Genomic DNA, 27,334 nt, shown 5'->3' with positions numbered 1-27,334 from the left:
TTTAAATATGTGCTGTTCATTTTTTCCCAACTGTGAAGGACACCTGTCATGAGAGTTCGTTATAGTCTGCTGTTCAAAATCCACCAACGGGAAGTTCAGATGAAACAGAGAACAGGGACATTCAAATCAGTCTTGTATACAGAGTGAAACAAGTGAAGTGATAAGCCATGCTTTTGGTAACTGCTACTTCTATATAGCAGCAGTCAACAAGCAAAATCTATGAGATTGTGTCAAAACTGTCAACTCTCATATAAAGCCAGTTATATTTACAGTACATAATCACAAAGGGTTTCAAAGACTTTGAAGGTGGTAGGTTTAAGTTAGTTGGTGCTAAAATTAGGAAATAATTTACTTCCACATCAGCACCATCCTTACCATTTTATAGGATGATGCAACTGTGCTCAGTAGAATAAATCTGGTTGTGTTATTGATAATGTAATATGAGATGTCATTAGAAAACACAGATATGTCACCAGATTTGATCGACAACTTTAGTCAACTATAGATGTCACAAAAGTAATATTTGTTATAAAATTGTGAATCTGTAGGTCTTTGACAATAGTTAAAAAGCACTGGATTTACTTTACTAAGGCATTGCAAGGTATTAAAAAGTGTAACATTCAATTTCAAAAGTCTTAATTATTTTTATCTTGTCTGCCATAGGCAATAATGTTAATCAGAACATGTTTTTTTGTGTGATTGTGTGCTACCAGACATTATAAACCTTTAAACTGACAGTTGGATTGTTGCAGCAGTGATTTGTGCATGCAGGGGGCATTTTACAGCGTTTCAGCACCATCAGACCAATAAAGAGCTCTGTCACTAGCTGCAAAGTACAGTAACTTGAAAGCTCATTGTCTCATAATGGCCAATCCCGTCTGACTGACTGTGATATAAAAATAAATAACTGCAGGCCATATTGCCCCTACTAGTTTTCCATCATGCTCTCATGCTGTGGCTGATATTAAACTGCATTCTATGTGGTATTAAAAATTAAATATTAAAGAACTCTTTAATTTAGCTGATCTCTGCAGTAACCCTGCGTGTATTTCAACATTTCTGGCACAAATGGCCCTCAATAAAAGGATTTTCAGTTCAAATGGATGCACTAACAATATATAGAAAACAAGTGTGTTTATGTTTTCTATTAATTAATTAATTAATTTTTCGCTCCATATGGTTGGTACACTATTTAGCATTTGACTTCGTGCACATTTGCGTGATCAAACATATGACTTTACTTATTTTACTGTATAACAAAGGATATACTTTATGCCAGATGCGTTCAGGGGTTGGTACGGAATAAATAAATTAATTAAAATGTTTATTATGAAAACATAAACAATCCAACTATCACCATATGGCTTTGGTTTCTACCAATCAACGAGCTCCTCTAGACCATTTAAAAACAAAGTGCCGGTCAGCGCGTAGAGATCTAGTGGATGTGTTCGATTACAGTACCCGACGTGCCGTCTCACTATTATTCCGGCACAGCGGGGCGGGGTAAGGGAGAGCCAATCCAACTCACCCTTTCCATCCATAAACCGAGTGATCTCAGTACATCGCCGTGCCAAAGACTGACTCGAATCAAACTCATCCAGCAGGGGAGCGATCATCTGTGAGGAAACTACGGAACCAATAAACCATGTAATCCTTAACTAAGGAGTATTGTACTCACAAAGTGTTAACTGTGTGGGAGCAAACTTCACTGTAGTTTATTTTGTACACCATTAAAGTAGACTGACTTTCTACTCGAACACAGACATAAAGCTATTTAACTCCTGCAAAGAGATATGAACACGCACCACTGAAGCTGCATCAGTTTAGTAAAAAAAAAAAAAAAATACACAAACACAATCAGTATTAACATGTGAAATAATGACTACCGATGTGTTTGCGGGGGGCGCGGACATACACCGACTGGAGCGTAAAACAGACCGTAGCCTAAATAATTTGTGGGTGTCTACTTTTTAAGGCGGAGGGGTACGGTCTCTGGCTGTCACCCTCTCGCCTCCAACTAGATAATTCGTCTTTGAGTTCAATGAGTGGAGAGTGGACATGAACTGAGAGACAGAAATCTTCAGCGAGCATATTCGGCTTTTAAAAAACACACAGATTCAGCTACAGTCATAACGAAGATGCAACGATGACTCAACCTCAGCTGAATGAGTTCATTCCTCCTCCGGAGTGCCCTGTTTTTGAGCCCAGCTGGGAGGAATTCGCCGACCCTTTTGCGTACATCAACAAAATACGACCCATTGCAGAGAAAACTGGCATCTGCAAGGTCCGCCCGCCGCCGGTGAGTGTTTCCTCATTTTGACAGTTATTCAATTTTTCTTTGTCTTTGTTTCGCACAGTGTTTTGGCCTCTGCTGCTGTTGGTAATTTAGCAGGCAAAGTTGTGTTTTTAGACAGGTTTCAACATGGCGGATTGCGGCTCCGAGTTGAATTGTCAGCTAGCCTGAGCCCCGGAGTGTGTTGTGTTTGCAACAGCCATAGAGAAGCACTCTCAGACATGGCTATTCAAGAGGAAATATAGGTGTCCTGGTCAAGTTTTTAACCTCGAGACACCGAGACGTGTAACCGCCAGCTTAAGGGGGGCATGATTTCTAAAAATAATTCAAACGCTAAAGTTTGCCTGTATGCAAATTTAACCGAAATTGTTTACGTTAGCGCAGAATGAAATGCTTCCTGGAGTCTGCGCACGGAAATAAGCTACCAAGACTTAAACTAGTCTTTTAACCACTCCTTTCTGACCAGTTCGCTAAATGTAAAGACCAACTTTCTCAGCAGGATTTGACAGATTTAGCCAGTGTGAGGTGACGTTAATTAGGCCCGTTTAAAGCTGCAGTTGTCTGACATTAACGCTGGCTAACGTTACCTACGTGCTCGGTGACCAACTGTTTATGGAGAGATAGGGTAGCTCAAACACGGTGTTTAATGGAGACTGTTACTGTTGTTTTACTTCTGTAATTTTTCACGCAAAACCTACTTGAATGCCTTTTATTCCTGGCTGTTGACGGGGTTAGTTAGTTAGCTAAGTATTTTTAAACTCGCAGAATAACATTATATCGTTGTTATGAAAGCAACTCTCGAACGATTGGCTGTCTTTATAATATTTTCTTTCTCTAATTGGAGGATTATTCAGCCATAATCCACACCTCCATAACGTCACAGGAGTCAAATATTAAGTCTTTCGGCACACAAAGAAGATGAAATAATTATGAATCGCCCCCTCTCCTTATTCAAATAGACAGAATTTAAATTAATCTTACGTTGACCTTATTTCTGATACATTGTGGGAGAGGAGGGCATTCAAGGGTGTGTCCACGCTTCCAACGCAAATTAGATAAAGGACAAATTCTGCTTAAGCAAATTATATTACCATGAGTGATGACTAAACGTGATTTATGGCAGATATCCCTTTGTCAGTTTAAAAACATTAAGGTCCTGGATGGAAATAGTTTTCTTTGATCAGTGTGTCGCCAGATAACACAAGACTCGTCTGTAGTAGAAATTAGGAAGCTGTAAAAGCCCCATTTTGCACGGTTTAACAGGACGGGTAGGGGTAAGAGGGGCTGAATTGTTATCTGAAAAAAGGGTGGGTGAGGGACTGCTTTTAGTATTTGCTGGTGCTGTGGCTGAAAATGCACGGCTCATGTAAACAAAAGGAGGCAGTGGCAAAAGGTCTGAGCAAAGATTGGATGCTGCTTGTCTAGTAGGTTTTCCCTGACGTGTTACAGTCAAAGAAGGGACAACATATGTACTGCATTGTTTTAACCAGTGCTTAAATGTGCTGCAGACAACAATTCACATCTTTTTTAAAAGAGACCTGTTATTGACCTCATCATTTAGAAATAGATTGGGGACCAAAGTTGTGGCCTACTAGACTTAAGCCTGAACAGCTTCATGATATCAATGCAAGTCATTTGAATTTACTGGCATCAAGATAACCAGTTTTAAAATGCAGGGTAATTCTTTGCATTATATACCATATGGTTAAGAAGCAGCAGGTCAACAAATAAGATAAATACAGTGCCCACTGTTTGAGTGTATATTGATGGTTATTGAATTTTAAAAAAATATGCGTACTTTCAAGTCCACCATTTGCCCTACTTTTTTGTAAGCACAATTATCTGCAGTCCTCTGCCATGCACCAACAGTGGCTTCTCAACATTCATACCAAAATCTGGCTGCGGGTTGGTGTGTGGGCCAAACAATCCAATACACAAATCTTAAATCCTTCAGAAGTGTGAATTTGAGCTGTTGAGAGTGGAAAGGCAAGAGGGCGCTGGGCATCCTGGAGGCTTGTATGGCAAAGGCACACACTGTGTACATGTAACATCCTATGTTTTTCAGATAGGATCTGGCTTGAAATCTCTTTTTCTTTGTTTCCTTTTTTCTCTCCTGTAAAGTGTGCTCAAAAAGAGAGTGTTTTAGAAAGGAAGAAGACGTTGTATCACAACCTGTTTTTGATCAGTGATTTCTGGGTGCACAGTATGCGGTCAGTATTTCCTCCAGGGTTGACACAGGTTACATTTTGACTGCCGATGTTAGTAGCACATATGAGGCATACAAGGCTGTTTGTGGTTAACTCTCACCACTCATATTTGTCATTTTGCATTAGAGGGAAGGCTAGTCATGTTTAGACCAAAACTTTGCTTGTAAATCTTAACTGGTGTGGTCTGACTTGTGCTTGAAGACTGGTCTGAAAACCCAGTGCAGTCCCATATGTTTTAAAAATGATTGTTTTTCTTTTGTACCCGGACATTGATGGGTCTAATCCAGCTTTGTCTATGGATGATAAGGTGGCGTTAATGCAGCTGTTGTTGAGACTAGCAGTTTCAAACCAGGAAGGAAAAAAAGGCTATCCCGACACAGTAAACCTTGTGTGCAACATTTTTTATTTTAAACTGCTAATCCCACAGTAACAGGTGGTCATTTATCAAGGTAATGCTGACTCTTTTCACAAATTAACTGTTTGTGTTTGTTTTATTTAAGAAATATTGTGATAACGAAAGTTTGAGGTAGATCCAGAGCTGTAGCCTAATTTCCAGACCCAGCTGTGTCAGGTCACATGATAAGTTTACTTGTCTTGCATGCTAATTTAACACACTCCCTTCTCATTGCAATGTAGTTTCAGAGGGAGTTCAGTTCCAAGATGTGAACTTGGTGTTATTCAAGTAAAATTAAGACCTTATGTCAGTGTTGGCAGGCTCATTTTTTCATGATACAAATGCAATAACAAGTTACTGTATCACCATGAATTACGGTGTGCTCAACGTAGATTAAATGCTGAGAAATCAAAATATAATATTGGGGGAAAAAATTAAATTGGTATTCGCTCAGGCTGTAGATACACAGTAGGGTTGTTTTCTGTGTCACTGGAAAAGTTGCTGATGGTTCATTGAGTTCATCAGATTTTGGTTGGTTTTCTTTCTTTTTTTTTCTCTCCCTCTGAAAGCCTAAATACAGAGTTGAGGCTAGAATCTGAGCCATCAGTGAAAAAGTAACCAATCTTCTCTGCATTGTGCAAGACCAGGGTTGGTTATACGCATATTCAGCTCGTGGATTTCTTTAGAGATTATAGATTTTGGTGTGAATTTTTTTTTTGTTTGTTTATTTTATTTTATTACTTGTTTCAAGTTCAATGCAGGGCAAATGTGAAACCTGAAACTCATCTCAGAGATATGCATTTCTGTCTGTTCTTCTTAACTGGGATTTTGGGAATCTTTAAGCACATACATGGTAAAGTTTGCTTCATACTAACATACAACAACTGTTTAGCCACCAAGTAACAATATAATCATGTCAGTCTGTGACAGTGTAACCATTATCAGCCTTATGTTGGCCAAGATGGTACACTTTTCTATCAAACTCAAGGACTCAGTTTCATAAGTTGTTTTTCTTTCATTTGTAAATATGCCACTCATGACAAATGTGTGATATCACACATTTTTATGATATAAAACTGAGATGATCTTGCTGATTATTGAGACATCGCCCTTCTCTAGTCTTACAGGAAGTTGTGTGGTCTAGCATGAGTAGGTGTGTTTTTAATATAGTGTGCAAGTGCACTAATGTCAGACAGGTTAGGTGTTCGGTAAAACAGTTGGTGTGATTAAGGTGGTGCAGTTAACTCCATCACATAGGGCCAGGCAGTGATTTGATATTCTTAGATTATGGCTTGGTGATTCTGTTGTTATGTGATAATAAGCCAATTTTATTCAAAGGTTCTGACAAACATTTTAAGATGTTTTTAAATTGTAATAATTGATTTTAACATAGCCATGTTGTTAATGCTATATATATATATATATATATAGTGTTGATCTTACCAAAAATATCTGAATTTAATGAATAATTATTAGATCACTTCTATTGGTAACCCATAAAACCCAAACCAAAATCTTGCTCTCAGTATATTTGCATGTTTGCACACACGACGACTTCCTACAGGCCTGACTCTAAAAATCTCTGGTTACTAGAAGGTCTCCAGGATAGTTTGTCTTTTTTTTTTTTTTTTTAAACAGATGAACATGTATATTCATGCATCAGTCACATGGGGTCTTGTAGCACATGACATAATCTTACAGACTGATAAATCCTCAAACAAAATTTGTTTCAGAGGCTTCTGTTTCAGTGTGATCATCAAAGATTTTGTCTGATTTGCTTATGATTCTTTTTTTATCCTCTCAGGAATGGCAGCCACCATTTGCCTGTGATGTTGACAGACTGAAATTCACACCACGGATACAAAGGCTTAATGAATTGGAGGTACTTTCTTGTATTATGTTTATATATTCAAGGTGTAAAAATGTGTAAATGGTGTATTCCATAAATAAAAAAGTCCAGCCAGTTAATGACAGTAGTTACTGAGTACTCAGGGCATTTGACATAGTAATTTTGATTTTTTTTTTAAACAATGAAAAGGTTTTTTCTGCACAGCTAACCTTTGTCTCATCCTGTTTTTAGGCTCAGACCAGAGTTAAGCTCAACTTCCTTGATCAAATAGCAAAATTCTGGGAGCTCCAAGGATGCACTCTGAAAATTCCTCATGTGGAAAGAAAGATTTTGGATCTTTATCAGCTAAATAAGGTATGGGCAGAGTCAAGGAGGTGGAGCAGTAAACAATAAAATTATATGTTTGTTTGATTATTTACATATGACTGGATTCTACACGTAAATGGGAACACACCTACTAAAATACTGAATATGTGGTTTCTCTCCAAAGCTGGTGAATGAAGAGGGAGGCTTCGATGCAGTCTGCAGAGAGAGACGCTGGACCAAGATATCCGTCAAGATGGGCTTTGCTCCAGGCAAGGCAATTGGCTCTCATCTGCGGGCACACTATGAGAGGATCCTCTACCCATATAACCTGTTCCAGACTGGAGCCAATCTGCCCGTACGTCACGTCACTTATGTTTGCTTTTCTCAGTAAAGTAGCAGTAGCTAGACCTATTTGTCACAGTTGAGTGGATGTTTATTGGAAGAATTTATAGTTCATAACAGCACCTTTTTGAGGCATTCAGTTTATTATTATAAACTCACAGGTACTGACTATCTCCACCAGCATAGTATACATACAATTACATGGAATAAATGTGGATCTAGTCTTAGTTTGCTTAGTTTCTTGAGAATATCATAGGAATTGTGCCAGGTTTTGAACAGTTTGGTTCCTTACTGAGGCTTCTCAGTTGTATTTGTTTGCAGTATTGATGAAGAGGTGAGACACAGTGACAGGGACTTTGTTTACTTTGTGCTCTTAGTGCTTCTGTCTTCAGGGGATAGACACAACAACTTGATCATTGTACAACACTTGTGCAGTCCAATAAGCATCAGCATCAGATCATCATTGTTTGTGAGCGTGTGTTGGATTTTGTTAATTTGGCTTAAATTCAAGGGGAATCTGTGTCTGTTTCTGTTTTACATTTTAACCAGACCAGTTGAGTGTTTAATCACAGAGGGTTTCCCTTCTTCTTTCTGCAGAAGGCCACCTTGACCAATGACACTAAAGATAAGGAGTACACCCCTCATGACCTGCCACAGCGTCAGTCTGTCCAGCCCCAGGAGACCTGCAGCATCGCTCGCCGAGCAAAACGAATGAGATCTGAGGTGAGTGTGATTTTTCTTTCTCACTCTTCTCTGATACTGTCACATCAATCATATGTAATGGGTTAACATTCATATCCATAAGGGTTTAACCCACATTCAACACAGAGCAGTCGCACTAAGGCAGAAATGTCTTGTGAGGCTGTCATCTTTACAATAAGACATATTCATATTCTGTGGCCGCCATGACAGATGACCAGCTGACCTTAACTCAAACTGTGACTTTGGCCTCTTTGCATTTAAAGGGCCAAGCCACATATTTCCCACATTAGTTCTCTGATTTAAAGGGGTACCCACCAGATATCTTAACGGTGATACAGTAAAACATACAAAACCTGTCTCTCTCTGATTTTCTGACAGAGAGGCAGTGTTAAAACTGAACCTAGAGAAGTTTGTGAGAATCGTCCCAATCTCAGAAGGAGGATGGGAACATGTGTTGCCAAACCAGAGCCTGGTAAGAACAAAGCCGATCAGTGCTGATTGTTTTTTATAAACATAACTGGAATGTGTTGGTTAAAATGAGCGAAGCTTCCATTAAGTCTTTATGTCTTCATGTCTTCCAGAGAGAAGGTCCGAGGTGAAAATGGAACCCATTAAACATGAGGATCCAACAGAATATGAAGAAACTGTATTAGACAAGATAAATAAACCTCCCCAGAATAAAGTAAGTTTAATCTATTGTATTGAAATTATCATTTACATCATTGTAATTCCAGTACTTTTTAAATAGTTTCATCCATGTTGAATCTGCCAGAAACACATGAAAGAAAAGTACACATGACAGAACAAAGGCAGCGCTCACAGTTGTTCTTTGTTCTTAGGTGGACCAGTACATGTGCCTGGTATGTGGCAGTGGGAGTGCCGAGGACCGCCTGCTGTTGTGTGATGGCTGTGATGATAGCTATCACATCTTCTGTCTGATCCCTCCCCTCCACGATGTTCCCAAAGGCGACTGGAGATGTCCCAAGTGCCTGGCTCAGGTGAGCTGCAAACCCTCTACCCCCAGGAGGTTAAATCCTGACAGAGAAGCTCATAATTGGGAACAAGAGTATAGTTTCCCGTCTGACATCCACAAATATAGTATGGAAGCAGGTGGTTTATTTTTAACTTCATATTCCATCTTTTTTCCCCACAGGAATGTGGCAAACCTCCTGTCGCTTTTGGCTTTGAGCAGGCCAGCAGGAACTACACCCTCCAAGCTTTTGGAGACATGGCCGACTCCTTCAAGTCTGATTATTTCAACATGCCAGTTCATGTGAGTTTGCATCACTCATTAATTGAAAGTTGTCTCCATTCTACTTAGTATGTTTTTGTTGGTAATTACACTGTACCACCCACAGAGGTGGGACTAAGATATCCAGTAAGAAGACCTCGGAAAGCCCCATGAATAGGTCGTATGTACAGCATCTGTTTATGGCAGTGTGCGGCAAGTGGTGACATCCATAGGCTGTCACCCACAGGTCCGTCTTCCCCACGCAGTTCTTTGAAGCTCTCAGTTGGTCACAGAGAGCTGAATGTTCAATGGTAGCCTGTTTTAACACAAGTGTAGGGCAAACACAGCATGTAGTCAAGCATTGACACTGGCATTGGCCTCAGTGCATTAAGGGACTGATTCTTCACCCAGACAAACCCATTGACAGACATGTTGCAGCTTGGGAAGTTAAAATAATTATTCTCTGCTTGACTACTCCATCTCAGGTATTTGAGATCAGCAGATAAGCAGAAGAGATAAGGAGAGGGCACAAGGCACAGATATCATCATGCACAAAATATTCCAACACATGAAACTGTTCTGTTTTTATCCCATTAAGTTTTTCTGAGAGTAGAGACAGGTTTTAAAGGTGCTATATGTATGTTTTTGCTGTCACTACATAGACAGTGTTCGCATTACCACCTGTTTACTACTGAGTTAAAGGTCCATCATCAAACATCATTCATTTTCTTGACAAGAGCTGCCTCCAGCGATGGAAAGTAACAGCAGTTTTTAATACTTGTTTTCTTCTACTGAAGTTAGCACGCTAACCAGCTAGCCTGTCTCATCACCTGCTGACAGCGACTTACTGTAGCATCCAGTCTGCTGCGAGGAAGTAGCGCTGCTCAGTGGGCGTATTGTAAACATAACAATGGTTGAAGCTTTTGGCAAGCAACCGTCACCACCATCCTCTTCTGACAAGAAACCACATTTGGCAGAAGAGAAAACTTACAAATAGCTTCTTTAGAGGGAAACAGTCCTGGACACTTACTTGATTCTATGACTTTGGTCTGGAACAAAAGAATGCTTTGATAACACACTTCCAGGGAGAGTCCTGTTTGTCTTATCAGATGTTTTTTGGGGCAGGGGTGGGGCTGAATTCTTCATAGAAGCTGATGTTCTTTATTCTGGTCCAAACAATTCAAGCATGAATTCTGACATGTGTAGCAGTGCTTGTAGAAATACATCATATATTTCTTGATCTGTGTTTAATAGATTTTTTTGTGTATGTTTTTAGATGGTTCCCACAGAGCTGGTGGAAAAGGAGTTCTGGCGTCTAGTCAGCACCATCGAGGAGGATGTCACTGTGGAGTACGGAGCAGACATTGCCTCTAAGGAGTTTGGGAGTGGTTTCCCTGTGAGGAACGGCCATTTTGAAGTCTCCCCTGAGGACGAGGTACAAATCTGTCTATTGTTATAGTGGTGATTTATTATACTTGAATATATATGAACAACGCTGATGTTATGTATTTGTTTTTAGATGTAATGAATTTTCAGTTTACAGGGCTATATTTAAGTGGGAGGTTAAGTAGAGTTTTGAGACCTGTCTCTGACCCTGCAGCATTACCTGAGCAGCGGCTGGAACCTGAACAACATGCCAGTCCTGGATGCCTCTGTGCTGACTCACGTTACAGCCGACATCTGTGGGATGAAGTTACCCTGGCTGTACGTGGGCATGTGCTTCTCCTCCTTCTGCTGGCATATTGAGGACCACTGGAGCTACTCCATAAACTATCTCCACTGGTAAAGTGCATTCACCAAACTGTTATATGCCTGTAATAATGCTCCCTTTCTTACACAAGGAACACTGTGAATATGATATATTTCTGAAATAGATTACAAAATCATCAAACTGTCTCTCCTGTCATGGATGTGACAAATCTATAATTCATGAAAAATTATAGTAAGTGTCTCATCAGTCTTGCACAATACAATAATGGAAATAATGTATCCTTTTGTGTGGTGCATACTCTAGGGTGTTTGTTCACTAAGATGTTTGACAATATGTGCAGGGGGGAGCCAAAGACGTGGTACGGGGCTCCTGGTTATGCTGCAGAGCATCTTGAGTCGGTCATGAAGAAACTGGCCCCCGAGCTGTTTGAGTCTCAGCCAGACCTCCTTCACCAGCTGGTCACCATCATGAATCCCAACACGCTGATGAACAATGGCGTCCCGGTAACGATCTTGCTCTTAGACTCCTTTATCAGTCATTGCATTTAAATGTCTGAGACAGAGATGGATCTTTATCCACTAAATGTAATGACAAATCCTCATATGTGCATTTCACACATCACTGTTGCACAGAAAATATGCATATTGATCACATACTATGCTTTAATGACCGTGACAACAAGTTTTCAGTGCATGATACATATAATAGTGCCTCAACCATCAAGAAACCCTAACTAATTTTTGATAAAATTGTAGAGGTTCAGTCAAAGTATGTAATTAGATATGTACAACTTGTAATTTTTCTGTCTTTTCTTTCTCTTAACTAGATCTATCGCACCAACCAGTGTGCAGGTGAATTTGTCATCACTTTTCCCAGAGCTTACCACAGCGGATTCAACCAGGGTTTCAACTTTGCTGAAGCTGTCAACTTCTGTACAATGGACTGGGTAAGAAATTAGTTCATCCATCTCTTTGCACAGCACCAGCCATGTTGGCTCTTGGCTCACGTGGTAGTAGCTTTGCACCATCCTCCAGTAACTGTTTGTTTCCAGAGATCAGGGAAAACTTGCTTAGAATGAGAAAATATGCTAATAATAATCAGAAGAAAATAAAAGTTGAGAAAACCCATATAGACACATGACACATAAAAACCTGAGAAAAGACCTGAAATAGAACTATTAAACTACTGTACTATATAAATTACTGCATTGAGTGACCTCTGTCCATGTTTCCTGGCAGATGCCCATTGGCCGTAACTGTGTGGAACACTATCGCCAGCTGAGCAGGTACTGTGTCTTCTCCCACGATGAGATGATTTGTAACATGGCCTGTAAAGCAGACATGATGGATGTTGACCTGGCATCGTCGGTGCATAAGGATATGACCATCATGATAAAAGAAGAAGAGGAACTAAGACTAAAGATAATCAAAATGGTGAGGAGCCCTTATCTGTGGGACCTTTTTTATTAGTGTATTGGACTGAAGAATTAAAATAATGGCAGCATATAGTTTCTGTAATTAGAGCGTATAACACATTTTTAATTGGGAGTAAATTGGTGAACTTTAAGGTCAGAATCTCATTAATTCTTCAGTTTGTTATATTATCTCCTGTGGGGCAATTATAGAAAAGTTGATATTCCTTTAATGATGTGTCAAGGATTAATTAGAGAAAATTTGGAAGATATGTATCATAATAGATCAAAAAAGACTTATTTTGTCTGCACATCTGTCACCTTTAGCTCCTCTGTCTCCCGTGCTGTTCTGACAATTGTGAATTTGTCTCCCCAGGGTGTGGAACAATCACAGCAAGTTGATTTTGAGGTGCTCCCAGACGAGGAGCGGCAGTGTTACAAGTGTCGGACCACCTGCTACCTGTCTGGCATCACCTGTGCCTGCAGTCCCAGCAAGATGGTTTGTCTGTACCACACCCAGGACCTCTGCTCGTGTCCTCGTAGCAACCTCACACTCCAGTGAGTCTTAGTAACCACATCATACTCACTTACAAACTACAAATGAACAGCTTCACCCATGTGCAAAAATGAGTCGTGCTTTAAATCTTTGTCAGCAATAAAATATTTTTTAAATATATTTAATTTTAGATCAGTGAAGTAAATGTGCAGTTTCTGAGGCAGTGACATTGGAATATGTGATTTTTAAAAAAGCTTTAATTTTATTCAGTTTTAATCTTATTAGATAATGGGAATCCATTTTAAACATCCTAATAATGATCACTCTCGCATGATAACATTTTCTAAAATGAAAGAAAAGTCCAGAGGGAATTCAGCATATATATAAACAGCAAAGCAGTTTGGTTTTGCAGTAATAGTTGTAGTTTTATGCTCAATCCCTTGAAAAGCAAAAAAAGAAAATGCAAAAAGGAAAAAAGCTCAAAAGTAGAAAGAAAGAAAGTTGTACTTTACATTGCACATTCTATTTAAGATCAACAAATTACACAATCATCATAGTGTATTCGCTGTTTTGCTTTGTCTTTTCTTACAGTTACAAGTTTACACTGGATAAGTTGTACCCCATGATGGTGTCAGTGAAGCTGCGTGCAGAATCATACAAAGAGTGGGTCAGTACTGTGCAGGAGATCCTGGAGAACAAAGGGGACAAGAAAAAAGGTTTGAAGAAAATTCTACAAAATGTCCATACTGCAAAACAGTCCAAATATGCCCTCCTCTTCATTTTAAAGGACTGCACTCATTAGTATCGTGTCGGCTGGCAAAACTACGTCATATTACTTCACCTTATATTTTAAGACAGCTGCTAACATCCATTTTAGTGTCATATGTAAACATCAACCCACAGTCTGTGAATGTGTTTACTGAGCAGTACCATTTTCTGCTCAGGTTTGGAAGAGCTTCACAGCCTGGTGGAGCAGGCAGAAACAAAGGCGTTCCCACAAACCAGCCACCTGGATCAGCTACGTACAGTCACCACAGAGGCTGATAAAGTTGCCGTGATGGCACAACAGCTTCTCAATGGGAAGAGGCAGACGAGGTACTGCAGAAAATGTGTTTGGTTGCATCGCTATGAATTGAAATGAGACCATAAGACAATAAATCATAAATATCTGTCTTGTTGATTCTTACCCATATCTAATACTGTGTGATGATAAATCAATAATTTGATCTTATTATTGTTACCACTAGCTCGTTGTGTTATCTGGAAATTACAGTTTTCCAGTATATTTTGGTGTGAGCCGACTCCTGTTACTCTTAATTACTGTTACTGAATCTGTTGTATTATTATAGGAGGTAGCAGGGCTCATCTGCTGGTAAATGAGTGTTTCTCATTTAGTTTGCCAGTTTGCCAGACAAGGTGGCAAAATGCAGACTTTATTTTAGATACCAATAACACAGTTTAAAGAAAACATTTTTGTATGTTTTTTAATCATTATTGCTGTGTTTGTCATTTTGAGATCTGTCCTTTAAGCGATTTTCATCTGTGTTTTAGGTATCGCTCTGGAGGAGGAAAGTCTCAAAACCAGAACGAATTAACGGTGGAGGAATTGAGGTCTTTTGTCCGACAGTTAGACAGCCTGCCTTGTACCATCCGGCAGGCTCCTTTACTCAAGGTTAGTCCGCTTAGATTAGACTTAATACTGTGCATAAGTGTTTTTGTGTATAAAATCTCAAAGATTTTAATTGGAACAAAAAATAGTCACTACAACACATTTGATGTATGTGAGTGAAGTTATTGAGTTCTTGACGGTATTCAAAAGTTGTGCCTAATCCTGTTCAATATGGCCTCCAGGACCTGTTGACCCGGGTGGATGACTTCAAGCAGCGCAGTGAACGTCTCCTCTCTGATGAGTCCCCCAGCCCGCTGGAGCTTCAGGACCTGCTGGATGTGAGTCTGGGCCTGGATGTGGAGCTGCCGCAGCTGCCCCTACTGAGGGAGAGACTGGAGCAGGCTCGCTGGCTGGAGGCTGTGCAGCAAGCCAGCAGCTGGCCAGACAGCCTCTGTCTGGACACCATGAGGAGGCTGATTGACCAGGGCGTCGGTCTGGCCCCTCACAGCTCCGTGGAGAGAGCCATGGCTCGTCTGCAGGAGCTGCTAACGGTGTCGGAGCAGTGGGAGGAGAAGGTGCTCAGCCTCATCGAGGCCAGGTGAGGACATGAACTGCACAGGACCTGTTGTATTTGCATCTTCCATTCATCCCATTCATCATTTTCCACAGCTTGTTTTCCTTTTCGTCAGTCCCCTAGCTGTGTTTTGGGTGGCAAAACAACTGCTGGACTTCTTAGTAACATGTACCAGGTTTCAAGTCCGATGCTACAGCTTTTTTTCTTTAATCAAATAGTTCATTTTTTATTCCTGATGTTCAGTAGTCACGGAAAAGCTGAAAAAGTTGCAGCATAAGGTGTGAAATTACCATGAAAAACCAAATCAATGAGAACTACAAAAATAACATTGTTCATCATACACTCTCTACCCCACCTACTCCTTACTTATCCAGAGCCTGAAACCCTGAAATCTCTGCTGTTACAGTACTGTACCCTTAACATACAGTAAAAGCTGTATTCCATAACAGTGAATTTATGTTAATATTTCATTTATGCACAATTTTCTTAAATAGCAGATGTGAAGTGAAAACATGAAACCAGCTAAAACTTCAGACAGAGCAGAGTGAAATGTGCCAAGTCTGCAGAGCTGGATCATGGTGGATAAAGAGGATCATGGTGTTGTGACAGTGCTTAACCAACCCACTAATGGCTCCATAGAGACTACACACTGCAAAGCACCAGACTGCCGTAGCAAACACTTCAAATGATCTGATGTTTGACGTTTATGTACAACTGTGGAGAAAAAAATGCATTTCTCTCACTAAAATGTAAAGTTCTGTATTCTTAATTGATAATATGAAATCCATTTTTTTTAAAAATCTGCTTATATACATGAATGGAAGGTGTACTTACTAAAACTCATGTCACTTCACAGGCCCTATCACAGCTTAGAAACACTTGACGTGGCTCTACAAGAGGTAGAAAACATCCCTGCTTATCTGCCCAACTGTCTGCAGCTGAAGGATGTCGTCACCAAGGCCAAGAAATGGTTGCATGAAGCCGACGCACTTCAGGTGAAATAAATTAAAGCTTCAATGAATGTTCTCAGCACTTCACAATTGGCCACAGATGGTGGCGTGTGGATTAAAAATCATGCGTGACCATGCTTGCAGCTCGGGGGACGTATTCCGGTGCTGGACAGCCTCTCTGAGCTGGTTCTCAGAGCAGAGGGAATCCCAGTGAGGCTCGACCCGCTGAGTCGATTGGAGGCCCTTGTCGGCGACATTCAGGCCTGGAAAGAGAGCGCAGCAAAGACATTCCTACTGAAAAACTCCCCCTTCTCTCTCCTTGAGGTAAACAGAGATATTACTTCAGTGTAAGTCATTTCAAGGCTGTTTTATGTGCCAGGACCAGTAGTTAATGTGTGTTTGCTTTTATGTCTTCAGGTGCTTTGCCCAAGATGTGATGTAGGGGCCGGGCATCAGAAGTCACGATCTAAAAAAGCAAAAGAAGCTCCGCAGATCAGTAAAAAGGGTTCAACAAAACTTGAGTCTCTGTGTGATGTGGAGAGAGCGCTCTCTGAGAGCAAGGATTCTGCTTCTGCTGTGAGTGAAGCTGTATTATGTTTCTTTTTTCCTCCACAATAAGTATAATTGTATGACATAATATAATTGTATAACAAAACGTTTGGCAGACCTAACTAATTACAGTAGTTGAAAATTACCCATAATCTGGTGTCAGGTAGAAGAATGAGCGTGAGAATTGTTGTTAAATTTCATTTGCTAAGTTAAATTTTCCCTCCTCACAGATGACCACTCTAGCCGAGGTCCGCCAGAGGGAGATGGAGATCTTGTTGGCTCTGAGGGCCTCAAACGAATCTAAGCTTGTTCCTGCTGAAAACTGTTGCACACTTAGCGTTTGCGTTTGCCAAAAGGCTCCTTCAGGTGCCATGGTGCAGTGTGAGCTCTGTCGAGAGGTTTTCCACCATGGCTGCGTGGAAACGACTGCAGACCTCGAGTATGGACAAGCCTGGCTTTGCCCTCTCTGTCAGCGGTCGAGAAAACCCCCCCTAGACAAGGTCCTGCCCCTGCTTGCTTCGTTGCAGAGGATCCGGGTTCGACTTCCGGAAGGAGACGCCCTGCGCTTCCTCATCGAGAGGACGGTGCGATGGCAGCACAGAGTACAGCAGGCGTGCACAGAGGGAGCGCTGGAGAAAGTGTCAAAGATGGTCAGTGGAAACACATGTTAGAAACTCAGTGTAAATATAGCTGCAAAATGAGGCTCTTGACTTGATCACGTTACTGTGATGTTAGCTGAGTGGCATTGAAGAGTCAGTTGACTGTTCTTTTTTGCTTCAGGGGAGAGTTGGACCCAGGATATCTTCACATTTGACTCAGGAAATAAATGGTTCATCATTTTACACAGAACACCAGTCTGTTCCACTCCAGGGTCAGTGGTTAAAACCTTTGCACGCTTTGAATCTACTTTGCATTCGTTCTTTTTAGTTCAGCCCCTGAACTCTTATCATGTTTGTCACAGGTCTTGGTCCTGAGCTGGATGAGCTGATGGTGGAGGGATTCCTGCTGCAGGTCACTCTGCCGGAGACCGAGCAGCTGTACAGATACTTACTGTACAAACTGGCTCCCCTGCCCTCACATAGCCCCCCCCTCGGGAACGACACAGAACAGGACCAACAGTCTCCAAGAGGGAGCCCCCACCACAACAAGGTAATGACAATTACAGCAAAGTTCATTGCTTGTGCAAAAGTGTTCTCAGTCACATTTGATATTTATTGTAATATTCATGTCTCAATGTAGAACGGAGTCTCCAGTCTCAAAAAGGAGGTGATGAACGGTCAGAGCAAAAGGACCAAGCGACGTAAGGAAAGCTCTGACTCTCAGCACAGCGACAAGGCCAAGAAGTGCCGCAAGAAGAAGTCCAAGAAAAGCAAAGAAAGGAGTGAAGAAACCAAGAGGATGGGTTCTCCCACACACACGGTGTCTGACCCTGCTCCATCAGACTCTGAGGAGGACTATTCACTGTGTGCTGCACCATGGTGTAGAGAGCCAGAGGGTGACGAGGTCTGTTTTATATCATTTTATTATATTGGCTACATGTGTAACTGAAGGGAATGTTAAGTGACATATGTTCTTGTTCTGTTCAGATTTAAAGTACACAGCAAAGTAATACAGTGAGAGAGAAGCAGCAGCACATTTACAAAACAAAATGTTCTGCTTCTCAGGTAAACTGGGTCCAGTGCGACGGCAGCTGCAACCAGTGGTTCCACCAGATCTGTGTCGGACTGTCTGCTGAGCGAGCAGAGAAGGAGGACTATATTTGCATAAGCTGCACACAGCCAGACTACAAAAGAGGAGAATGAAGACCAAAAAGTGACTTTGAAGGATCAGCGGTTTTGTTGCAAGCTGCAGCACTTAGGTGCACACCTGAACTCTGTGTGCCCTGTGGCTTCCCCACCCCCCTCTTTACCTTCTGGCTTGCCCTTAGTGAACATGGTGCTATTTACTTTTTTTTCCCAGAGTTACAAAAGACTTTCACTGTCACTGTTTTTTCGTCACGTGGCTGGTTTTTCAGCCAATCAACTAATCCTTTCTGAAACTTTCCAAGACTTGATGCAGATGTAAAAAATGGCAAAACGTTTCAAGAACCAACAGCGCAGGGATTTTTTCAACCAAAAAAAAAAAAGTCAGTTTGACATCACATTTTAGAACCGTTTTTTTTTTTTTTTTTTACATGCATCTGAACAATGTGAAACTTATCTTTCTCTTGTAGAGTAAATATTATTTATCTAAGCAATAACTGAACTGATTAATTGAAGTTCAGTTTACACCTGAGCTATATTTGTGCTTAGACATTCTTTGATAGGATGCCTTCTCGAAGCTAAAACCCTGAAGAATTCACTTTATGAATCCTATGATCTTACACAGTTCAGTTAAAATTTGTGAACAACTCGAATCAGAGGCAACAACTGTATGTCAAAGCTTGTTGATCTAAAACGTGCAAAAATTGCACCTGACTATTTGACCATACCCCTTAAAAAAATCACTGACTTTGATATGAAGTCACATTTCCCTTTTTGCGCTGTCTGCGGAGGAAAAACAACGAGCCCTGGATCTGTGGTTCCTGGCACCAGGGTGAGACTTGATGATGTTCACAAGAAAGAATGAGCTGTCCGACATCAAAGGAATGTACATTTTCTTTTAGGGTGGATTTTCCCTTTATGGTTTAGGATGAAAATATTGTGTTGGACTTAGATTTAACACAGTGTGATTTATTTGCCACGGGTATATGACCTTTTTCTGCTCCTTTGGGTAAATAATATAATTCATATGTTGCAGTTTGCATTATAAAATAAAAATGTTTGTTCCCATTTTCCTGGACTCATCAATCCTCTTGGTACTAAATGCCTCACGTTTAGTAAAATTCATCATTTATAGCCTTGGAATTCATTTTGCCAGGTTGTTTTTGAATTACTCTCAGAAAAAAGAATATATCGCACAGCTGGTACAGAAAAACTTGATTCCGAGAAGGCTGTTGAGTTGATTTGCGAATGTGAACTTGTGCTGCAGATGCTCATAAAAGTCTCATTTCAGTCTGTCATGCAGGTTGAAGCAACTGTGACCTGAAGCTGACCTGCTGGGATTTTCCAAACCAAGCTGATGACCTCTGAAGACACCTGAACATACCACACGGGCATGATCTGAAGTAGCTCACACTGTCACTTTAATCACAGTGATGACAAAAATGAATTTCCACAGCTACAAACCGAAGCTGTGGACAGGAGGCATTTAGTTGATATCAGTCATTTTTGGTTTTTTTTTTTTTAATTGTTCAGTTCTCCACTATGAAATACAATCAAACTGCTGAAATAAAACAGGTAAGTAACTACATAAATATTGAAAAAAAAAAAAAAAAAATCATTCAATATTTTTCCTCATTCATAGTTTATTGTGTCACACTGATAGAGTGGGTAATAATTAGTTAAAACTAATAAAATTCAGGTTGTGACTGATTAAATTATGATTTATGAACCACTTTCTCAGCACCAGCACAATCCCTAAGCTTCTACAACACACAGTTGTTAAAGTTAAATACTTTATTGTTAAAGTTTAAATACTAAACAAGTTGTTCTTGTGTGTCTTTATTGTTTGCAATACTCTGCAGTAAAATATTTCATCTGTGAACTAGTTCAGGCAGTTACAATGTTTAAATTGTCTGTTTCACAACCATTGAGGTTACTTCCTATTTCAGTGTAAATCTCTACCACGAACAGTTTGAGTCATTGACACAGCTGTGTGTGCAAAACACTCAAGTGTGCACTTAAAGAAACGTTTTTTCTCACAAGCTTAGCCTATGTTTCTCTAATGTATGCAAATACAAAAAGGTGTAATTTCACATCCTGCGCAGCCTTAGCACCTGGTACTTCATTTCAGTTCAGTTATCATTTACATTTTAGGAAGTTCTCTATTCCAAACAACCTGAGAGATAATTTCATGTGCATTTTACCTGGACCTCTGTGTTGAAGAGTAAAATAAATGTTATGTTATTTCACTACTACAGTCCATGTTAAAAGATCATCATCTGAATTTTGGGTCTCTTTATAGGTCTCTGCTATTTTTTTTTTAAAAATTGGTTTGTTATTTGGTTGTGGCCAGGCTTACTAAAAGAAAAAATATCTTAACCAAGTTGGCAGAGAGGTGTTTCTATTATTTTGTACACCTCATGAGGGTAGGCTTAGGTAACTTTGAGAAGGTAGGATTTATTGCAGAACTGCTGTTGTTGTTAGATTGCATTAGTTCAAACTAGGTGTACCTAGTGTTTATCGCAGCTGGCTTTACTGTTTCTCAAGTTAATTAATTTACTACTATTTTCTCACCATCTCCGGCAGTGACAATGTTTGTTCGGTCTGCTGTTGTGCTGTGGTCAGCTGCACCTGACAGTCTGAACTCGGGGGGAAAATACTTTTTTATTTAGGGGGCGTGGCCTGTCCATCACCGTCTCGCCATTTTCCTCCTGTTGTTGTTAGCTTGCTAGCTAAACAGGCTAGCTGCTTCCAGCATCATCCGCGGCAAAAGAAAGACAACTCACGTCAAGATTTAAAACGCACACCTGGGTTATTGACGCCAGTCCAGCGGCTCTTCTCTACCGCCATCATGGACGAAGAGTATTACAGCGGGGCAGGGGACTGGGAAGGAACGGAGGGCAACATGGTGAGAAGTCAACCTGTTGCTGTTGGCAGGGCAGCGTTAGCTTAGCTGCGGCTACACCAGCTGCTGACTTGCTGTGATAACTGAACACTGTAATTAAGCCAACATAGAGGTAGTATGCAGACATGTGTCCACAGGGCTTTTATGTTGAGATGTAAGACGTGGTTTGAGCTCACAGCAACTTAGTGGCTCTGTTAGCCGGTCACAGGCTTACTAACGACACAGCTGGTCGACATGCTAACTGTTACTCTCTTACTCAAAGCGTTAGTTTTAACCTGTACTTGCTTTTTAATTGGTGCGTAGCCTAAAGGATAATTAAAAGGAGCAATCACATACCTATGCATTCACATATTGAGACCTTGCAATAACTTAAGTGAAGGGCCTGTGGTGTAGATGTTTAGTGAACTTTTACAACTAAAGAGCAGAGCACGTTAGTACAGAGCTGCAGAGATTAGCCGATAGGGTCTTTTCAGTGATATTTTAGTAATTTCATTTAAGTAATCATACCAAACATTTCTTGCGTTTCGGGTGAGAGGATGATCTGCTTTTCTCTGTTTTATAGCATTGTAAACTGAAGGTGGTAACATTACACCTTGCCTGGCTTGAAAACTATAACATAGTAAATGTTGGTTGCAGCTTTGTTTTCGTGTGCTTTTAATCAGATGATGCCTCGTCTGTTGTACAACATGAAATACATGTGTCACACTGAACAACCTGATGATTAATATGATGATGAAAGAACAATATGAAAATATTGCTCAACATGTTTGTCAATCCTCCTGGGTCATTTCAATGTCGTTGCCACTAAGTATATTTTTCTGTATTCAAAACCAAGCAAGAGAACAGAGGGAACATTACAGAAGCTTAAACAAATGTGTCTTTCAGGAGGATTACGTTGAAGGAGAAAATGACGGGAAAATCCAGGAAGACTGTCTGCAGAAATTCTCCAGCAGGGACTACATCATGGAGCCTGCCATTTTCAACACTCTTAAAACGTAAGCACTTTTCTCCTCTAGAAAACATAATATACACCATTCTGTTTGACACATTTCAGGATGAGAATGAGATAACAGTATTGGTGGTGTTTTGACCAATATGAGAACAATTGAGTCATAAAGATCTGCTGAGAACTGGATGATAGAGACTGCAATTTTCATACAGGTATTTCCAGGCTGGTGGCTCTCCAGAACACGTCATCCAGCTTCTCTCTGAAAACTACTCTGCTGTGGCTCAGACTGTTAATCTGCTGGCAGAGTGGCTCATCCAGATGGGTAGGTGACAGACTTGACCAAGATTTGTGATCACATTGAAGACTTGGTTTGTGTTTTCAGGCGAGAGTCGTCATTGGTGGTGCTTTAATTCATCTGTAATTTCTTCTTTTTGACTGCAGGTGTAGAGCCTGCTCAGGTCCAAGAGCGAGTAGAAAATCACCTGAAGAGTCTCCTGATAAAGCACTTTGACCCCCAGAAAGCAGATTCCATTTTCACTGTTGAGGGAGAGGTGAGGTGTCTGAACACTGGGGGGTCACTTTACCAATAACATTTCCCTCAAATCCTGAGCATTTTGTGCTGAAGACTTAATTACCAAGGCTACATGTAATAGACCCTGCTGTGTTTCTAGACTCCTGCTTGGCTTGAACAGATGATAGCACACACAACGTGGAGAGATCTCTTCTATAAGCTGGCAGAGGCTCATCCAGACTGCCTGATGCTCAACTTCACTGTGAAGGTATCGTACAGACACAAATTGAAACACCTGTTTGTTGCTAATTCTAGCTCTTTGAATGTGAGGATTTGGTCAGTGTCTTTGTGTTTGAATTCACTGTAAAGTGAATGTTTTTGTTTTCAAATGACGCTTTAAAAAGTAGCAGTTTGAAGATGTCACTTTAGGTTCTGGTACTGGCAAATTATGGATAAATGAACTGATAAGAATAGTGGAAAAGACAGCTAGACATGAGATATATATTCTGTTTGGGGGATAAAAAGTCATAGTTTTTTATACCACAGTGCAGGAGTTACTGATGGAGAAAACTGTCTTTGCCATGTTGTTTAAGTTTTCTGAACTTGAGCAGTCGTTTGCTTTGCAGCAGTTCATTTGTTCATGCGTGTCCTCTGTGTGTGTGTGTGTGTGTGTGCGTGCGTGCGTGCGTGCGTGCGCGTGCGTGTGTGTTCAGCTCATTTCAGACGCTGGTTACCAGGGTGAGATCACCAGCGTGTCTACGGCGTGTCAGCAACTGGAGGTTTTCTCCCGAGTACTGAGGACATCTTTGGCCACGCTGCTGGATGGAGGAGAGGAAAACCTGGAGAAGAACCTGCCAGAATTTGCTGTGAGGCTTTCTTAAACTTACTCTGTAAACTATGATTCTGTGAAATATAAGCTTTATTACCTTGGTTGAGCAATTAGTCCCCCTACTGCTACTTTTCATTGAGGATTTCATTAGTTTTTGTGAAATCTGCATAGCTAAAGTCAGTTCATCAGTCTGTATAGAAATGTATCAAGAATTTTGATAACTGATTAATAATTTATAAGCAAATCTTCATGTAAAACTGACAATCACTGATTGTAGCTTCTCAAGTGTGAAGATTTGCCACTTTTTAATGCTTCCCTTAATGGACTGATGGCCAGATGAAGCAAGCAGCTGTCGTCACTTTGCGGGTCACAATTTGCAGTTTCTGAGTTTGACGATCTGCTGAGTTGTTCCCTCCTCTCTCCTGTAGAAGATGGTGTGTCATGGTGAGCACACCTACCTCTTCGCCCAGGCAATGATGTCAATCCTGGCTCAGGAGGAACAGGGCGGTTCAGCCGTACGCAGGATCGGACAGGAGGTGCAGAAGTCTGCACACGAGAGGTACAGTTGTCTTTCTTTGAGCAGAGATCTACTAGTTTGGCACGGTCTACTCCTCTGGAGTTAAGTTGAAGAGTATAACGGTCAAGTGAATACAGTTAGCTGTGAAAAATCTAGATATTTCAGTAAATCTGCCTTTTGCAACAAGCCCCAGGACTCTGCCTCAACCATTATAAACCAGAGCACACTGATCGGGTTGTGTGTGTAACAAATACCACATTTCATTGCTGACATTAATCCTGTGATTGTGTTTATATCTCAGAGGTCATGATGCCAGTCAGATAACCCTCGCACTCGGTACCGCAGCAGCCTACCCTCGAGCCTGCCAGGCACTGGGTGCCATGTTGTCTAAAGGAGCCCTGAATCCTGCAGATATCACAGTTCTGTTCAAGATGTTCAGCAGCATGGACCCTCCTCCTGTGGAGCTGGTGAGGGCAGAGCGTCTTTGACCCTGTTCATGTCCACTACATGCTTATTAAAGGGCTGATAACTGACATATTTCTCTCTCTTGTCTTTAGATTAGAGTGCCCGCCTTTCTGGACCTGTTCATGCAGTCACTGTTTAAGCCTGGTTCAAAGATCAACCAAGACCATAAACACAAATACATCCATATCCTGGCCTACGCTGCCAGCGTGGTCGAGACGTGGAAAAAGGTACAGAGGGTGGGAATGCGGTTTGAAATCTGCTGATATAATGAAGCTAATGTGGCGTTGTTAGCAAAAAGAAAGTTACATACATGCAGGCTTGTTTGCAGCAATTGTATGGTAGTTGAACTAAACTCCAAGTAAGGCATTAAAAGCCGTCGCTGCCTGCTTTGATAAATAAATTAACATTTCCTGATCCACACCTGCTTCTTAAACTCTCTTCAACACGTGACACCTGTTCAATCCCAGAACAAGCGAGTTAACATCAACAAAGACGAGCTGAAGTCAACATCTAAGGCCATAGAGAACTGTGCACAACCTGTGCTGCAATGAGAACAAAGGAGCCACAGAGCTGGTGGCTGAACTCGGCACTTTGTACCAGTGCATTCGGTGAGTGGACAAGCAAAATTTCATTGACACAAAACCTGCAACTCCTAACTATAGTTAAAAATGTATTACTCTTGAGGAGAAACTGATTTATAATTGCTATGTCAATGGTAAGAGACAGAAAAAATGGCTTAATGGACATTGAATTAATGCAAATGGTTATCAAAGGTAGCTCTTTTAAGTTACATTAACTGAACTTTTATTTTGAAAAAATGATTTTCATTGACTTGTGCAACTCACCACTGACTGAGCCCCCTGACTTTGTGTGTTTGTGTTCAGGTTTCCAGTAGTTGCCATGGGGGTTTTAAAATGGGTGGACTGGACAGTGTCTGAGCCACGGTACTTTCAGCTCCAGACTGACCACACTCCAGTTCATTTAGCTCTGCTGGACGAGGTGGGAGATTACTACCAGATTCAAATTTAACTTTCAGTCTTTGACAGGAGTTGAATTTAAACATGAGCTCTTCCCTCTGCACAGATCTGTACGTGTCACCAGCTGCTGCACCCGCAGGTCCTCCAGCTGCTCATCAAACTGTTTGAAACAGAGCACTCTCAGCTGGACGTCATGGAGCAGGTGTGTGCTTGTTGGTGTTAAACAAATACTTCTCATTTCACTTTTTGACAGAAGTCTGTGTGTTGTGGCTGTGTGACCTCTGAGCTGACAGAACGTTGGTTTTATTTCCCCCTTCAGCTCGAATTAAAGAAGACTCTGCTGGACAGAATGGTTCATCTTTTGAGTCGTGGCTACGTCCTGCCTGTAGTTGGTTATATCCGAAAATGTCTAGAGAAACTTAACACGGATATCTCCCTCATTAGATACTTTGTCACTGAGGTAACCACAGCTCCTGTAGTGTTTTATAAATTAAGTTTGAAAAATACTTGAGTAGAGCTAGGTAAGTAATCGTGAACTTGCAGCATTATCCAAGTGACCTTATTTTAATAGTCATGAGATGGAACAGAACCTTTTTTTTCTTAGATAAAATAAGTGTCTGAAAAGGGTTAATGGTTGAGTATATTAAACGTTATTCAGAGCCATGATCCATGATGTTTTGTTTATTGTTCAGTACAGCAAGTAAGTAGTTATCAGGGTAAATATGAGGAAACAGTTGAGAGTCTTATCATAGTGTTCATAAATCAGCATGTTTGTCTAGTGATCATAGTTGAAAACTTGCATAAACACCCATCAGAAAACACTCATAATTTCTGCATGATGATGAACTTAAAATTTAACTCCAGTATTTCTCTTTGAAAAGGTGCTGGATGTGATTGCACCTCCCTACACATCAGACTTTGTCCAGCTCTTCCTGCCCATCCTGGAGAACGACAGCATCGCAGGGACGATCCGCACAGAGGGAGAACACGATCCTGTCGCTGAGTTCATTGGTAAGTGGCACATTAATATTTTTAGCCAGCACAGTCACGCTACTTATTCAAAGAGACAGATCCAATTCATTCATTCCACAAACAACAATATTAGAGTTTTGTGGAATGCAGAATAAAGCATGAAGTTGTGTTTAAATTCGAAAACTTCCATTCATGATCCTTCATTTCCCTTTTTTTTTCCTCAGCTCATTGCAAGTCAAACTTCATAATGATTAACTGACGTGGGAAAGGACAATGAAAACATTCTTGTTGGAGATTGTGCCATGTAGACTCAGAGGATCTATGATCTCGATGATAACCAGATGCTCTGCTTGATGTAGAAGCTTTGAGTTTGCAGACGAGACAGACTTTTGACCAAGTGAATGAGGATTAGTTTGTCTTGAGGAAACAAAAAGGAAAATGTCACTGAACTTGTAGAGTGATGGAAAAGTCTGGTAATATGACAAAAAATCTCTCTGAAGATGCAGCTAAATGTTTTTCTTTTTCACCTGTATATTTGTTTTTTTATATTTTATGTTGGTTTGAGCTGTTTTAAAATAAAAACCTGAATGTCAATTTTTGTGATTTTTTTTTTCTTATTGTATGTGGTGAGGATCATAAAATGGCATTTTTTGGCCACATTTTATGATTTTCATCAAGACCAAAATTTATCATATTAAGAGAAAATGCAGTAAACATAGTCTAGTGTATTAGTAAATTTACATGTCAACTTATTGCTCAGAGTGATTGATCCCCAGTTTATATTGGAGTTGTTTTGCAATCAGATGCTCAACAGATTCACATCACTGTGTGAAACAGTGAAAC

The 27,334-nt window shown here is 40.6% G+C and overlaps 2 protein-coding genes across 2 annotated transcripts; both read left to right on the top strand.

Moving 5' to 3' along the window:
• The first annotated feature begins 2,000 nt into the window (after positions 1-2,000).
• kdm5ba (lysine (K)-specific demethylase 5Ba) lies at positions 2,001-19,434 on the top strand. Its single transcript, XM_018699046.2, has 27 exons — positions 2,001-2,299; positions 6,699-6,776; positions 6,975-7,097; positions 7,234-7,404; positions 7,989-8,114; positions 8,472-8,565; positions 8,675-8,775; positions 8,933-9,091; positions 9,247-9,366; positions 10,601-10,759; positions 10,925-11,106; positions 11,376-11,538; positions 11,862-11,981; positions 12,274-12,468; positions 12,823-13,004; positions 13,534-13,658; positions 13,887-14,037; positions 14,494-14,614; positions 14,794-15,149; positions 15,982-16,120; positions 16,220-16,399; positions 16,493-16,651; positions 16,855-17,274; positions 17,405-17,495; positions 17,586-17,773; positions 17,864-18,127; positions 18,289-19,434. The coding sequence occupies exons 1-27, from the start codon at positions 2,147-2,149 to the stop codon at positions 18,424-18,426; spliced, it is 4,458 nt and encodes a 1,485-aa protein (XP_018554562.1). The 5' UTR covers positions 2,001-2,146; the 3' UTR covers positions 18,427-19,434.
• Positions 19,435-21,044: 1,610 nt separating this feature from the next.
• nelfcd (negative elongation factor complex member C/D) lies at positions 21,045-27,085 on the top strand. The gene is given in 16 exon segments (XM_018699044.2): positions 21,045-21,274; positions 22,157-22,266; positions 22,433-22,542; positions 22,662-22,771; positions 22,892-22,999; positions 23,445-23,597; positions 23,989-24,119; positions 24,379-24,544; positions 24,635-24,769; positions 25,010-25,066; positions 25,068-25,150; positions 25,427-25,541; positions 25,626-25,721; positions 25,839-25,979; positions 26,401-26,530; positions 26,716-27,085. Coding segments are annotated over 16 exon segments (1,737 nt in total). The 5' UTR covers positions 21,045-21,217; the 3' UTR covers positions 26,751-27,085.
• The last annotated feature ends 249 nt before the right edge of the window (positions 27,086-27,334 follow it).

The sequence above is a fragment of the Lates calcarifer genome, linkage group LG12 (genome assembly GCF_001640805.2).
Source record: "Lates calcarifer isolate ASB-BC8 linkage group LG12, TLL_Latcal_v3, whole genome shotgun sequence".
In the NCBI taxonomy this organism is placed as follows: domain Eukaryota; kingdom Metazoa; phylum Chordata; class Actinopteri; family Centropomidae; genus Lates; species Lates calcarifer.
Note: the sequence above shows the minus strand (reverse complement) of the source record. Positions and strands in the feature narration are given on the sequence as shown.

What these genes read in the sequence shown, in the direction of transcription:
- kdm5ba (XM_018699046.2), top strand. Translation starts at nt 2,147, where the DNA reads ATGACTCAACCTCAGCTGAATGAGTTCATTCCTCCTCCGGAGTGCCCT. An exon ending in AAAGGCTTAATGAATTGGAG is followed by an intron (nt 6,777 to 6,974) that starts GTACTTTCTTGT and finishes TCCTGTTTTTAG; the next exon opens with GCTCAGACCAGAGTTAAGCT. An exon ending in TGGAGAAAGTGTCAAAGATG is followed by an intron (nt 17,275 to 17,404) that starts GTCAGTGGAAAC and finishes TTTTTGCTTCAG; the next exon opens with GGGAGAGTTGGACCCAGGAT.